This window comes from Symphalangus syndactylus, chromosome 20 (assembly GCF_028878055.3).
Source record: "Symphalangus syndactylus isolate Jambi chromosome 20, NHGRI_mSymSyn1-v2.1_pri, whole genome shotgun sequence".
NCBI classification, from domain to species: Eukaryota; Metazoa; Chordata; class Mammalia; order Primates; family Hylobatidae; genus Symphalangus; species Symphalangus syndactylus.
Window position 1 is genome coordinate 43,727,237 of NC_072442.2, and position 13,747 is coordinate 43,740,983.

At 44.1% G+C, this 13,747-nt stretch overlaps 1 protein-coding gene across 50 annotated transcripts in view; it reads right to left on the bottom strand.

Annotated features, from left to right (window-relative positions):
* The window catches only part of BRCA1 (BRCA1 DNA repair associated), a 102,515-nt gene extending 88,847 nt beyond the window's left edge, over positions 1–13,668 (bottom strand). For 4 of the 50 annotated variants that reach the window (XM_063629054.1, XM_063629053.1, XM_063629050.1 and 1 more), the window contains exons 1-3: positions 12,942–13,647; positions 12,218–12,316; positions 3,403–3,456 (exon numbers count right to left, since the gene is read on the bottom strand). In XM_063629054.1, the coding sequence (XP_063485124.1) occupies positions 3,403–3,456; positions 12,218–12,297 (134 nt within the window). In that variant the 5' untranslated portion in view covers positions 12,298–12,316; positions 12,942–13,647. Of the gene's footprint in view, positions 1–3,402; positions 3,457–12,217; positions 12,317–12,941 lie in introns of all 50 variants that reach the window. The other 46 variants (XM_063629046.1, XM_063629048.1, XM_063629047.1 and 43 more) reach the window with 31 other exon arrangements.
* Between the last annotated feature and the right edge of the window lie 79 nt (positions 13,669–13,747).

Consider the following 13,747-nt stretch of genomic DNA (forward strand, 5'->3'; position numbering starts at 1 on the left):
GGATGGTCTTGATTTCCTGACCTCGTGATCCGCCCACCTCAACCTCCCAAAGTGCTGGTATTACAGGCATGAGCCACCGCGCCCGTCCTCTATTTTCTTTTATTTGTACATTTGCTCGTATTATTATCTCTGCCTATAAGCCTATAATTTCCTTCTTCCACAAGTTCTCAAAGCAACTATGTTCATAATTTAATCTCTCTTTTTTTGTTAAGAGACAGGGTCAGCCAGGCGCGGTGGCTTATGCCTGTAACCCCAACACTTTTTAAGGCCAAGGTAGCTGAGGGCAGGAGTTTGAGAGCAGCCTGGCCGACATGGTGAAAACCTTGTCTCGACTAAAAATACAAAAATTAGCTGGGTGTGGTGGCAGATGCCTGTAATCCCAGCTACTCGAGAGGCTGAGGCAGGAGAATCGCTTGAATCCAGGAGGTGGACGTTGCAGTGAGCCAAGATCACACCACTGCACTCCAGTCTGGGCAATAGAGTGAAACACCATCTCAAAAAAAAAAAAAAAAAGACAGGGTCTCACTCTGTCATCTAGGCTGGAGTGCAGTGGTGTGATCATAGCTCACTACAGCTTCGAACTCCTGGCCTCAAGTGATCTTCCTGCCTTGGCCTCCCAAAGTGCTGGGGTTATGGGCAGGAGCTACCACATTGGGCCCTTGATCTTTTCTTAAGTCACTGTAATAGTATAGTATGTTCAGCATTTGTTACTCAAGGTGACAAGAAAACATACAGTTCATTCCAGAAAGATTCTCATCCAGATAAATTGAAAGCCCCAGTGCTTTAAAGGTTAATCTTTAGCTATCTGTAGTAAATACTGGGACTTTTTTTTTTTTTTTTTGAGTCTCCCTCTTGTCGCCCAGGCTGGAATGCAGTGGCATGATCTCAGCTCACTACAACATCCACCTCCAGGGTTCAAGCGATTCTCCTGCCTCAGCCTCCTGAGTAGCTGTAATTATAGGCATGTGCCACCACGCCCAGCTACTTTTGTATTTTTAGTAAAGGGGTTTCACCATGTTGGCCAGGCTGGTCTTGAACTCCTGACCTCAGGTGATCCACCTGCCTCAGCCTCCCGAAGTGCTGGGATTACAGGCCTGAGCCATTGCGCCTGGCCAATACTGGGACTTTGTAACTTTATTTTTCCCCCAGGCTGGAGTGCAGTGGCACAATCTCGGCTCACTGCAACCTCCGTCTCCTGGGTTCCAGGGATTCTCCTGCCTCAGCCTCCCGAGTAGCTGGAACTACAGGTGCATACCACCATGCCCAGCTAATTTTTGTATTTTTAGTAGAAATGGGGTTTCACCATGTTAGCCAGGCTGGTGTCAAACTCCTGACCTCAAGTGATCTGTCCACCTCAATCCCTGAAAGTGCTGGGATTACAGGCTGGAGCCACCATGCCTGGCCTTCTTTTTCGAAAGTATTGACCTGTGAAGAAATTGGTCCTACACCACAGGCAGTTTGAGAACTACTGCTCTAGAGACTACAAAGTTATTAAACTAAAAAAAAATTTTTTTTTTTTTTGAGATGGAGTCTCATTCTGTCGCCCAGGCTGGAGTGCAGTGGTGCCATCTCGGCTCACTGCAACCTCTGCATCCCAGGTTCAAGCGATTCTCCTGCCTCAGCCTCCCGAGTAGCTGGGATTACAGGGCTGTGCCACCATGCCCTGCTAATTTTTGTATTTTTAGTAGAGAGAAGGTTTCACCATGTTGGTCAGGCTGGTCTCAAACTCCTGACCTCATAATCCGCCCGCCTCGGCCTCCCAGTGCTGGGATTACAGTCGTGAGCCACCGTGCCAGGCTATACTAAAAATTCCTGAAGTAGAGAGATAAAGCTGTGTTGTCTTGGCACATGTCCAGGGACCAGGTGCTGCGGAATCAGATGGAAACTGCTGGGAACAGATTTAGGCCAGCAGCGTGACATGGGACAGGGAAAAGACAGTGGAAATGAGCTTCTGAATTCTTACTGGGACAGAGGAATGGGAAGAAGACAGAATTCAGAGGAAGGCACCAGCCAGCTGGCAGACTTGTGTTCAGAGGGTCTCTCTCCAAAGGGAACAGGTTTCCTTCAGCTTCAGCCAGCCTTCATTATCCTTAGAGGAGCAGCTGTTCCCTTTTTTAGCTTATGGAAACATCCTAAGAATCTGATGAAAATTATGGACTATCTTCCCAGAAAAACGTACATAGCCATAGTTTTGAAAACAATTTAAATATAATTCTAGGAAATTCATAAAGACGATTCATAAACCCCAAGTTAAGAAGTCTGGAATTTAAAAATTCCTCAAAGGATACATAAGAAATTGATCATTGTGGTTGTCTGGGGAGGGAACAGGGAGGCAGAGGTTGTAGGGTAAGAGGGAAATATACTTTGCATCATATACCTTTTTGTGCTAATAAACTTTTTACCAAGTACATAGTTTGTACCTGGTACCAGGTTATGTACCAGGTACATAAATACTTAAAAACAAATTAGTTGACATTTAAGGTAAGACGTGAGCCATAGCTTCACATAAAGAAAAGGAGAAAGCCCATTTGTTCTACTAAATTACCTACTCTACTTTTTCTGAAATTCTTTTATTAAGAAACGAAGATTTTCATTTCAAAGGGCAAGATCATCAAATACGTAAATATAACTTGAATCACTGCTATAAATGAATTTTGGCCTAAATAGAAACTGGTATCAAGTCCTTTCCTGTCTTCACAATGATTACAAAGCAGGCAAACACTGACCCTTAGAAGGGGGAATGCATAAGGATATGCAGAAATGAACAGAAAGGAGAAACTGGGAAGGCTCAAACACAATGTGCTTATTTCACAACTGCTTGCAGTTTGCTTTCACTGATGGACACAAAAAATACAAAACACTGTTCAAAATGATGTTACATCCTAATAGATAATATATGTCGTCGGGCGTGGTGGCTCACGCCTGTAATCCCAGAACGTTGGGAGGCCGAGGCAGGTGGATCACAAGGTCAGGAGTTCAAGACCAGCCTGGCCAATATGGTGAAACCTTATCTCTACTAAAAGTACAAAAATTAGCCAAGCATGGTGGCGGGTGCCTGTAGTCCCAGCTACTTGGGAGGCTGAGGTAGGAGAATCGCTTGAACTCGGGGGGCAGAGGTTGCAGTGAGCCAAGATCGTGCCACTGCACTCCAGCCTGGGTGACAGAGCGAGACTTTGTCTAAAAAAAAAAAAAAGATAATATAGGTCAAAACTTTACCAGGAACTATGATTACAACCAACTTTTGATGACTATATACTCTCTGAGAAAGAATGAAATGGAGTTGGATTTTTCATTCTCACTTAATTGAAGAAAGTAAAGCTTCTAAAAAGTTAGGTGTTTCCTGGGTTATGAAGGACAAAAACAAAAGCTAACAATGGAGCCACATAACACATTCAAACTTACTTGCAAAATATGTGGTCACACTTTGTGGAGACAGGTTCCTTGATCAACTCCAGACTAGTAGGGTAGGGGGAAAAAAAAAGAAAATAAATGAGGCTCAATAATTTATTTAAAAATAAAGCTATTCTTAGTGAATAAGTTCAACTTTGAGCTGTTATTACTGAGTCAACATAAGGCTTCAAGTTCATTCAATATTTATTAAATGTCTGCTGTGCCAGGAACTAAAAATACAGCAGAGAATACGATTGTTACCTTCAGTGAGCTTTCAGATATCAAAACAGAATTATATTGGTCCCTTCAATACTCTATACTATCATCAGCATTTAAAAGATTAGTTGATAATAGTTCGTACGAATTCATTTCCAGTGATATACTTTTCTGCACTATCACTGTGGGTGCACATCTCATATCTTAAATCTAAGCTCCATAAAGACAAAATTTTCTGATTATATTTCTTTTGAATTCCTTCCTAGCACTTTTTTTTTTTTTTTTTACTGTAAATGCCTTTTAACTTAATACGGAAAATTTCAAGTATTTCAAAATTTCAAGTAAATAAAACAAAATGAACTATATGGACCATCACCCTGCTCCAACAACCATCAACTCATGGCCAAGCTGTTTCACCTATATCCACCCCTACCCCAGATTATTTTAATTATTATTACTTTTGAGATAAGGTCTCACTCTGTCACCTAGGCTGGAGTGCAGTGGTGCAAACATACCTCACTGCAGCCTTGAACTCCTGGGCTCAAGCAATCCTCCCAGCACTGGGTTTACAGGCATGAGCCAACACACACAAACCCAAGTGTCTTCTTTTTGTTGAGATGGAGTTTCGTTTTTGTAGCCCAGACTGGAATGCAATGGTGTGATCTCGGCTCACTGCAACCTCTGCCTCCCAGGTTCAAGTGATTCTCCTGCCTCAGCCTCCCAAGTAGTTGGAATTACAGGCGTGCGCCACCACGACCGGCTAATTTTTTGTATTTTTAGTAGAGATGGGGTTTCACCATGTTGGCCGGCTGGTCTTGAACTCCTGACCTCAGGTGATCCACCTGCCTTCGCCTCCCAAAGTGCTGGGATTACAGGCATGAGCCACCATGCCCAGCCCCAAGTGTCTTCTAATCTATAGGTGTCCCTTACTTTTCCTCCCTTGTCATTTATTTTTAAAATTAGGTCATTTGACCTGTGGAGTTTCCCCATTCTGGATTTTGCTGATTGTATAACCCCATGGTGAGGTTTAACTTGTTCCTCTAGCCTTATTTCCTGTAAACTAGACTTACAGGCTTAATCACATTCAGGTTCAACTTTTTGGCAAGAACACTTTACAGATGGTACTGTGTACTCAGATAACTTCAGAAGAGGCATGATGTTTGGTTTGTGATTACTTTGTAAAAACAGTGTAGTAAGTACTCACTAAAGGAAATTTAGAAAATAATAAGCTTAAGGCCGGGCATGGTGCCTCATGCCTGTAATCCTAGCACTTTGGGAGGCTGAGGTGGGTGGATCACCTGAGCTCAGGAGTTCCGGATCATCCTGGACAACATGGTGAAACCCCGTCTACGCTAAAAATACAAACACTAGCCAGGCGTGGTGGCACATGCCTGTGGTCCCAGCTACTTTGGAGGCTAAGGTAGAAGGATCACTTGAATACTGGAGGTGGAGGTTGCAGAGTGAGCCAATATCGTGCCACTGCACTCCAGCCTAGGTGACAGAGGAAGACTCTGTCTCAAAAAAAAAAGAAACTAAGGCCAGACACGGGGGCTCATGCTTGTAATCCCAGCACTTGGGAGGCCAAGGCGGGCGGATCACGAGGTCAGGATTTTGAGACCAGCCTGGCCAACACAGTGAAACGCTGTCTCTACTAAAAATACAAAAACTAACTGGGCATGGTGGCAGGCACCTGTAATCCCAGCTACTCAGGAGGCTGAGGCAGGAGAATTGCTTGAACCTGGGAGGCGCAGGTTGCAGTGAGCCAAAATCGTGCCACTGCACTCCAGCTTGGGTGACAGAGCTAGACTCTGTCTCAAAATAATAATAATAATATGCTTAAAAAAATAAAAACTTTAGAAAATACATCACCCCAGTTCCCATCCCTACCTGTCTATCCACAAAACCAAGGCATTCCTTAGAGTAATTCATGTATTATACTAATGTAACAAGTGCTTATTAAGTATCTACTACTATATTCAAGTACTATTCTAGGAGATAGAAATATAGCAGCTTACAAAATAAAGCCTGCACTCACATTCTAGTGTGGTAGATAGTTGACGCAGAATTAAAGAATACATGGGAATAAGTGTATTAAAGAGAAAAAATAAGCAGGGTAAGGGGAAACAGGTAGTGTAATATGTATAGGGGGTAGATGTACATGGGGAGAGTCAGGAAAGGTTTCACTGAGGTGAGACTAGAGGACAGCTTAACAATGTAAAGAAACACACTATGCAACAATTAGGGGAAGAGCATTCCAGGAAAGAGGGAGCAGAGAAGGCAAATCCTGAGCAGGACCATTCCTGTGTATGCAGGACATCGGATAGGTCATGGTGCTAAAATGTAATAATCCAGGGGGATATTGTAGGGAAAGACCATCAGAGAGGTAGCTGGTAACTTCTGGTAGGAACCTGCAGGCTACTTTAAATCTTTAGCTTTATTCTGGTCTTTTTAATTTTCTTTTTTGAGACAGAGTCTCACTCTGTCACCCAGGCTGGAGTGCAGTGGCGTAATCTCAGCTCTCTGTAACCTCCGCCTCCTGGGTTCAAGTGATTCTCCTGCCTCAGCCTCCCGAGTAGCTGGGACTAAAGGCATGCACCACCATGCCTCGGCCTCCCAAAGTACTGGGATTACAGGAGTGAGCCACCATGCCCAGCTATCTTTTTAATTTTTAATGTTAATTAATTTTTGTAGAGACAAGATCTCACTATGTTGCCCATGCTGGTCTTGAATGCCTGGCCTCAAGCAATCTTCCTGCTTCGGCTTCCCAAAGTGCTGGGATTACAGGTGTGAGCTACTATACCAGGCCTTTAGCTTTCTTCTGAATGTGAAGCTTTTTTTTTTTTTTTTTTTTTTGGAGATGGAGTCTCACTCACTCTGCAGCTCAGGCTGGAGTGCAGTGGTGTGGTCTTGGCTCACTGTGACCTCTGCCTCTCGGATTGAAGTGATACTTGTGCCTCAGCCTTCCAAGTAGCTGGGACTATAGGCGTGTGCTAATTTTTTTGTATTTTTGGTAAGGAAGGGGTTTCACCATATCGCCCAGGCTGGTCTTGAAGTCCTGACTTCAAGTGATCCACCTGCCTCGACCGGGATTACAGGCGTGAGCCACTACACTTAGCCCTAAATGTGAATTTTTGAAACAGATTTTTTGGATAAAGTCCAGGCAAGACATCAAAGAACGACTAACTTTGCAGTGTGACAAGAATGTGGTTCTTTTCATTAAATATTTAACTTTTTAGAAAAGGATCACAAGGGCCAGATGCGGTGGCTTACACTGTAATCCCAGCATTTTGGGAGGCCAAGGTGGGCCAGCCTGGGCGACAGAGAATCCATCTCAAAAAAAGAAAAAAAAAAAGAAAAGGATCGGCCGGGCGCGGTGGCTTACGCTTGTAATCCCAGCACTTTGGGAGGGGAGGCGGGTGGATCACAAGGTCAGGAGATCGAGACCACAGTGAAACCCCGTCTCTACTAAAAATACAAAAAAAATTGGCTGGGCGTGGTGGCGGGCGCCTGTAGTCCCAGCTACTTGGAGAGGCTGAGGCAGGAGAATGGCGTGAACCCGGGAGGCAGAGCTTGCAGTGAGCCGAGATTGCGCCACTGCACTCCAGCCTGGGCAACAGAGCGAGACTCCGTCTCAAAAAAAAAAAAAAAGAAGAAAAGGATCACAAGAAAAGCTTGGGGACAGTAACCTTATTATGAAGGGTTGTAATACAACGCTTGTAATCATGGGGTTTCTGACGTAGCACAGGGCAGTGAAAAGAAAAACACTGAACTAAGTCAGAAGGCTGGGTTTCTACTACCAGTTGTGTATATAAGCAGAGCCACCTTGGGCTAACCACTCTACCTGAACCTCAGTTTCCTTCTCTGTCATTCACCCTGCCAGTCTCCTTGGGCTATTGCAAGAATAAAATTAAATGCAACTTGGGAAAATGCTTCACAACCTGAGATGACTTGGGAAAAATGCTTCACAACCTGAGATGACTTGTACCAACATTGGTATTATTACTGGGACCAAATGTGACTTTAAAAAGAAAAACAACCTTGACAAAGAAAACTCTGATTGGTTACTAAATCCCTATTTCTGAGATAAGCTACATTTCAAAGAAATTCTCCGTAAAAGAAAAATTGGATTCAGTTATCATACCAGATGGCTTTCATTCTCACCACTGACTCAATTCTGAAATAATTATATTTCAGTATGGTAATTATAATCTAAACTATATAAACACACTGTAAACACAAACTTTGAACAGATGAAAACTCCAATATGTAAAAAGGTAATGAATGTTGAAGGAAGAGTGTGAAAAGGGAAAAGGAAAAAAATTAAAATGTTCCCCTTCTAGGTCCCAATAAGAGTAAATGTTTACTATAAAAATGATTCAAATATTTTAAATAATTTTCAAACCAGGCAATATTTTAGGCCTACCGTATATTTGCATTTTGAGCTTCCAATACGGTTAAGTGACTGGAAAAAGCAGCTAGGTTTAGGTTGAAAAACAACAACCCACCGGGGAACACGTTTTAGCAAATTCTTCTGAAAGTCAAAAATGTTATAGTCATACGTAAAAAGTTACAAAGAACTACCAACTGTCAGAAATAGCTGCCAATAGTGACTTAGAAGCCAGCAGAAGGAATTTTAGTTCAAGAAACCTAAAACAGGGCCAGGCGTAGTGGCTCACGCCTGTAATCCTAGCACTTTGGGAGGCCGAGGCGGGCGGATTGCCTGAGTTCAGGAGTTCGAGAACAGCCTGGGCAACACGGTGAAACTCCGTCTCTACTAAAATACAAAAAATTAGCTGGGCGTGGCAGTGTGCGCCTGTAGTCCCAGCCACTGCACTCCACCCTGGGCAACAGAGCGAGACTCTGTCTCAAAAAAAAAAAAAAAAAAAAAAGAAACCTAAAACAGCTGAAAACCTTACCTACCCTATAGCTACCACAAATAACACATGATCAGGAATCACATATTAAGACATAACTGCAAATTGTGCTATACTGTACTGTATTAAAAGGAAGTGATCCCCATCTATATGATCCCCATCCTAGAGCTTTCCATACAAATGAATGTAAAACACCATTAAAAATTAATCTTAAGGCCGGGCGCGGTGGCTTATGCCTGTAATCCCAGCACTTTGGGAGGCCGAGGTGGGTGGATCACGAGGTCAGGAGATCGAGACCATCCTGGCTAACACGGTGAAACCCCGTCTCTACTAAAAAACACAAAAAATTAGCTGGGCGCGGTGGTGGAGGCCTGTAGTCCCAGCTACTCGGGGGGCTGAGGCAGGAGAATGGCGTGAACCCGGGAGGCGGAGCTTGCAGTGAGCCGAGATCGCGCCACTGCACTCCGGCCTGGGTGAAAGAGCGAGACTCCTTCTCAAAAACAAAACAACCAAACAAATAAACAAAAATTAATCTTAAGCCAGGAGCAGTGGCTCACGCCAGCACTTTGGGAGGCCGAGGCGGGTGGATCACGAGGTCAGGACTTCAAGACCAGCCTGACCAACGTGATGAAACTCTATCTCTACTAAAAATACAAAATTAGCCGGCCATGGTGGCCTGCGCCTATAATCCCAGCTACTCAGGAACCTGGCAGGCGGAGGTTGCAGTGAGCCAATATGGTGCCACTGCACTCCAGCCTGGGTGACAGAGCCAGACTCCATCCCCCCCCAAAAAAAAAAAGTCCAGGACGGGCGGAGTGGCTTAGGACTGTAATCCCAGCACTTTGGGAGGCTGAGGCGGGTGATCACGAGGTCAGGAGATCGAGACCATCTTGGCTAACATGGTAAAACCCCGTCTCTACTAAAAATACAAAAAATTAGCCGAGCATAGTGGTGGGCGCCTGTAGTCCCAGCTACTGGGGAGGCTGAGGCAGGAGAATGGCCTGAACCCGGGAGGCGGAGCTGGCAGTGAGCCAAGATCACGCCACTGCACTCCAGCCTAGGCAACAGAGGGAGACTCTGTCTCAAAAAATAAAAATAAAAATAAAAATAAAAAGTCTGGGTGCGGTGGCTCACGCCTGTAATCCCAGCACTTTGGGAGGCCGAGGCAGGAGGATCACCTGAGGTCAGGAGTTCGAGACCAACCTGACCAACATGGAGAAACCCTGTCTCTCCTAAAAATACAAAATTAGCTGGCGTGATGGCACATGCCTGCAATCCCAGCTACTCCGGAGGCTGAAGCAGCAGAATTGCTTGAACCCGGGAGGTGGAGGTTGTGGTGAGCCGAGATCGTGCCATTGCACTCCCGCCTGGGCAACAAGAGCGAAACTGTCTCAAAAAAAAAAAAAGAAAAAGAAAAAGAAATTAATCTAACAGGAAACAGGAAAAAAGCAATGAAAAGCTAGAAAACATAATAGTTGACTGAAAATAAGAATTTAGCATTTTCATTCTTACATCTTTAATTTTTATGTATCTGAGTTTTTAATCGATGGTTTGATTTGCCAGAATGAGAAAGAACATCCTATTTTTATGACTCTCTCCCATGGAAATGTAATGATAAATGGATCCAAATGCCACACTATTGAGGATTTTTTTGATCACTGATTGTCATGAGTAAGTTTTGTGCTTTTTCAAAAGCAGTTTTTTCCTACAATGTCATTTCCTGCTTCTCTGGCTCTGATTTTCAATAAATTGATAAATTGTAAATCTTGTTTTCCTCTTATTTTTGTTTAGCTACAATGTTGAAGGGCAAGGGAGAGGATGGTTATTTACAAATCTTGTATCTCTCTGAAAACACAACATACATTTCCTTAATCTGATTAACTTGACTTCAAATATGAAAAACAACTTTCATAAAGCACAAAAGAAAATTTCCTTGAATTTACCCTTTTTTATTGTGGGTAAGAGGCAATGGTACAACTTTTCAACTTATTTTTTGAATGTTACTCACTACTAACCATCACCATATTTTAAAAAATTAAAGAACTAATTTAGTTTAGTTTATTATTTAATTTATTTGACAAATGTTTGAGTGGCAACTAGTCCCAAGTACCGTTCTAACTACTGAATATACAGATGTACGTAAACAAAACAAAAATCTCTCCCATCCTGGAGTTTACATTCTGTGGGACTAGAGATAAAAAATGGATACATTACATAGAATGTCAGCTAGTAATCAGTGTTATAGAGAAGCAGCAGGAATAGAGGATAAAGTGTGTGTTGGGGGTGTTGTAATTTTAAATAGGGGTGTCTGGAAATGAAAAGGTGGTATTTCAATCAAGATTTTTAGACCATGGCTGGGTGCAATGGCTCACGCCTGTAATTCCAGCACCTTGAGAGGCCAAGGAGGGTAGATCACTTGAGGTCAGGAGTTTGAGACCAGCGTCGCCAACATGGCAAAACCCTATCTCTACAAAAGAAAAATACAGAAATGGCTGGACACAGTGGCTTACGCCTGTAATCCCAGCACTTTGGGAGGCCCAGGCGGGCAGATCACAAGGTCAGGAGATCAAGACTACCCTGGCTAACACGGTGAAACCACACCTCTACTAAAAAAAAAAAAAAAAAATTAGCTGGGTGTGGTAGTGGGTGCCTGTAGTCCCAGCTATTCAGGAGGCTCAGGCAGGAGAACGGCGTGAACCCAGGAGGCAGAGCTTGCAGTGAGCCGAGATCGCGCCACTGCACTCCAGCCTGGGTAACAAAGCGAGACTCCGTCTCAAAAAAAGAAAAAAAAAATACAAAAGTTAGCTGGGCATGGTGGTACACACCTATCGTCCCTGCTACTCTGGAGGCTGAGGTGGGAGGATCGCTTGAGCCTGACAAGGTTGAGGCTGCAGTGAGCTGTGATAGCACTACTGCACTCCAGCCTCTTGACAGAGATCCTATATAAAAAAAACCCTCTGCATTTCATTATATGTAAATGAGTATGTAATTTCATTGTATGTACAGAGCCAGTTTCAAACAAAGGTTCTTCCAAATACCTATCCCTTCAACGACACCAATCATCCATGATGTTTTTTTTTTTTTTTTTTTTTTTGAGATGGAGTTTAGCTCTGTCGCTGGAGTTCAGTGGTGCCATATTGGCTCACAGCAACATCCGCCTCCCGGTTCAAGTGATTCTCCTGCCTCAGCCTCCCGAGTAGCTGGGATTACAGGCATGTGCCACTACGCCCAACTAATTTTTGTATTTTTAGTGGAGAGGGGGTTTCACCATGTTGGCCAGGATGGTCTTGATCTCCTGACCTCGTGATCCTCCCACCTTGGCCTCCCAAAGTGCTGGGATTACAGGTGTGAGCCACCGCCCCCGGCCTCATCCATGATTTTATTTTGCCATTTCAAGTGATGGAGCTGGTTTTAGAGCTGGAAGAAAAGCCAAAATGCCAGTTAATCTAAACTAGATTCCTGCCCCAGTGCAGAACCAATCAAGACAGAGTCCCCGTCTTTCCCGGACCACAGGATTTGGTTGAAAAGAAGAGGAGTGGGAGAGGCAGAGTGGATGGAGAACAAGGAATCATTTTCTATATTTTTAAAGTTCTTCAGTTAAAAAAATCAGAAATTACAATAGCCTAATCTTACTAGACATGTCTTTTCTTCCCTAGTATGTAAGGTCAATTCTGTTCATTTGCATAGGAGACAATCATATAGGAATCCCAAATTAATACCTTCTTGTGCTGACTTACCAGATGGGACACTCTAAGATTTTCTGCATAGCATTAATGACATTTTGTACTTCTTCAACGCGAACAGCAGATAAATCCATTTCTTTCTGTTCCAATGAACTTTAACACATTAGAAAAACATATATATCTATATATCTTTTTTAAAGGTTTATAAAATGACAACTTCATTTTATCATTTTAAAATAAAGTAAATTTAAGATTTGGAAGGTTTTAGAATAATACAAACCAAAGAACTAATGACGACGTCCTTTATTTTTAAAGGTTCTAGAAGTTGCTTTTTGTAATTAGACAATATAAATTCTGTATTTTTTCACATATCGCTGCCAACCCCTTGGGTCTTTTCCTTTCTCCAACAAAGAGAAAGCTACAGAGGAGTGGCTGACCGGATAGGTGGTGGTAGCCTTAGCTTTCTCCAATGTTTCTGGCTGTTTTCTTTTTCTTGCATAAATCCAAAATCAACAACGACCAAACCAACACCAATCAACGCCTCGCCGCCCCTAACCTTTCCCAGTGACCTGCTCTCATCTCAGGATCCCCCTCAAGCACATCCCTGCCGGCAGCATCTGTTACTACTGACGCTCCTCTACTTCCCTCTTGCGCTTTCTCAATAGCGCAAATGGATCCAGTTCTTAAGTTCTCCCTCCCACAAAATCCTGTCTCCTCCCCTTCCCAGACATATTCCTGGCACTTCTTCTTCCACAAGGTCCCATCCTCTCATACATACCAGCCGGTGTTTTTTTTTTTTTTTTTTTTTTTGAGACAGAGTCTCGCTCTGTCGCCCAGGCTGGAGTGCAATGGCGTGATCTCGGCTCACTGCAACCTCCGCCTCCTGGGTTCTAGCGATTCTCCTGCCTCAGCCTCCTGAGTAGCTGGAGCGGCACCACGCCTGGCTAATTTTTGTATTTTTAGTAGAGACGGAGTTTCACCATGTTGGTCAGGCTGGTCTGGAACTCCTGACCTCTTGACCAGCCGATGTTTTTATAGACATGGTGTCCCCCTCAAGGCATATTCCAGTTCCTATCACGAGGATTCCCCCTCCGACACACCGTGCCCCCTCCCTGATCCTCAGCGCTTCCCTTGCGACCTACAAACTGCTCCCCTACCCAGGGTTCACAACGCCTAACGCCTCTCAGGTTCCGCCCCTACCCCCCTCAAAGAATACCCATCTGTCAGCTTCGGAAATCCACTCTCCCACGCCAGTCCCCCAGAGCATCACTTGGGCCCCTGTCCCTTTCCCGGGACTCTACTACCTTTACCCAGAGCAGAAGGTGAAGGCCTCCTAAGCCCGGGGGCCCAGTTATCTGAGAAATCCCACGGCCTGTACCCCGGCCAGAAAGTCTCAGCGAGCTCACGCCGCGCAGTCGCAGTTTTAATGTATCTGCAATTCCCGCGCTTTTCCGTTGCCACGGAAACCAGGGGGCTACCGCTAAGCAACAGCCTCTCAGAATACGAAATCAAGGTACAGTCAGAGGAAGGGAGGGACAGAAAGAGCCAAGCGTCTCTCGGGGCTCTGGATTGGCCACCCAGTCT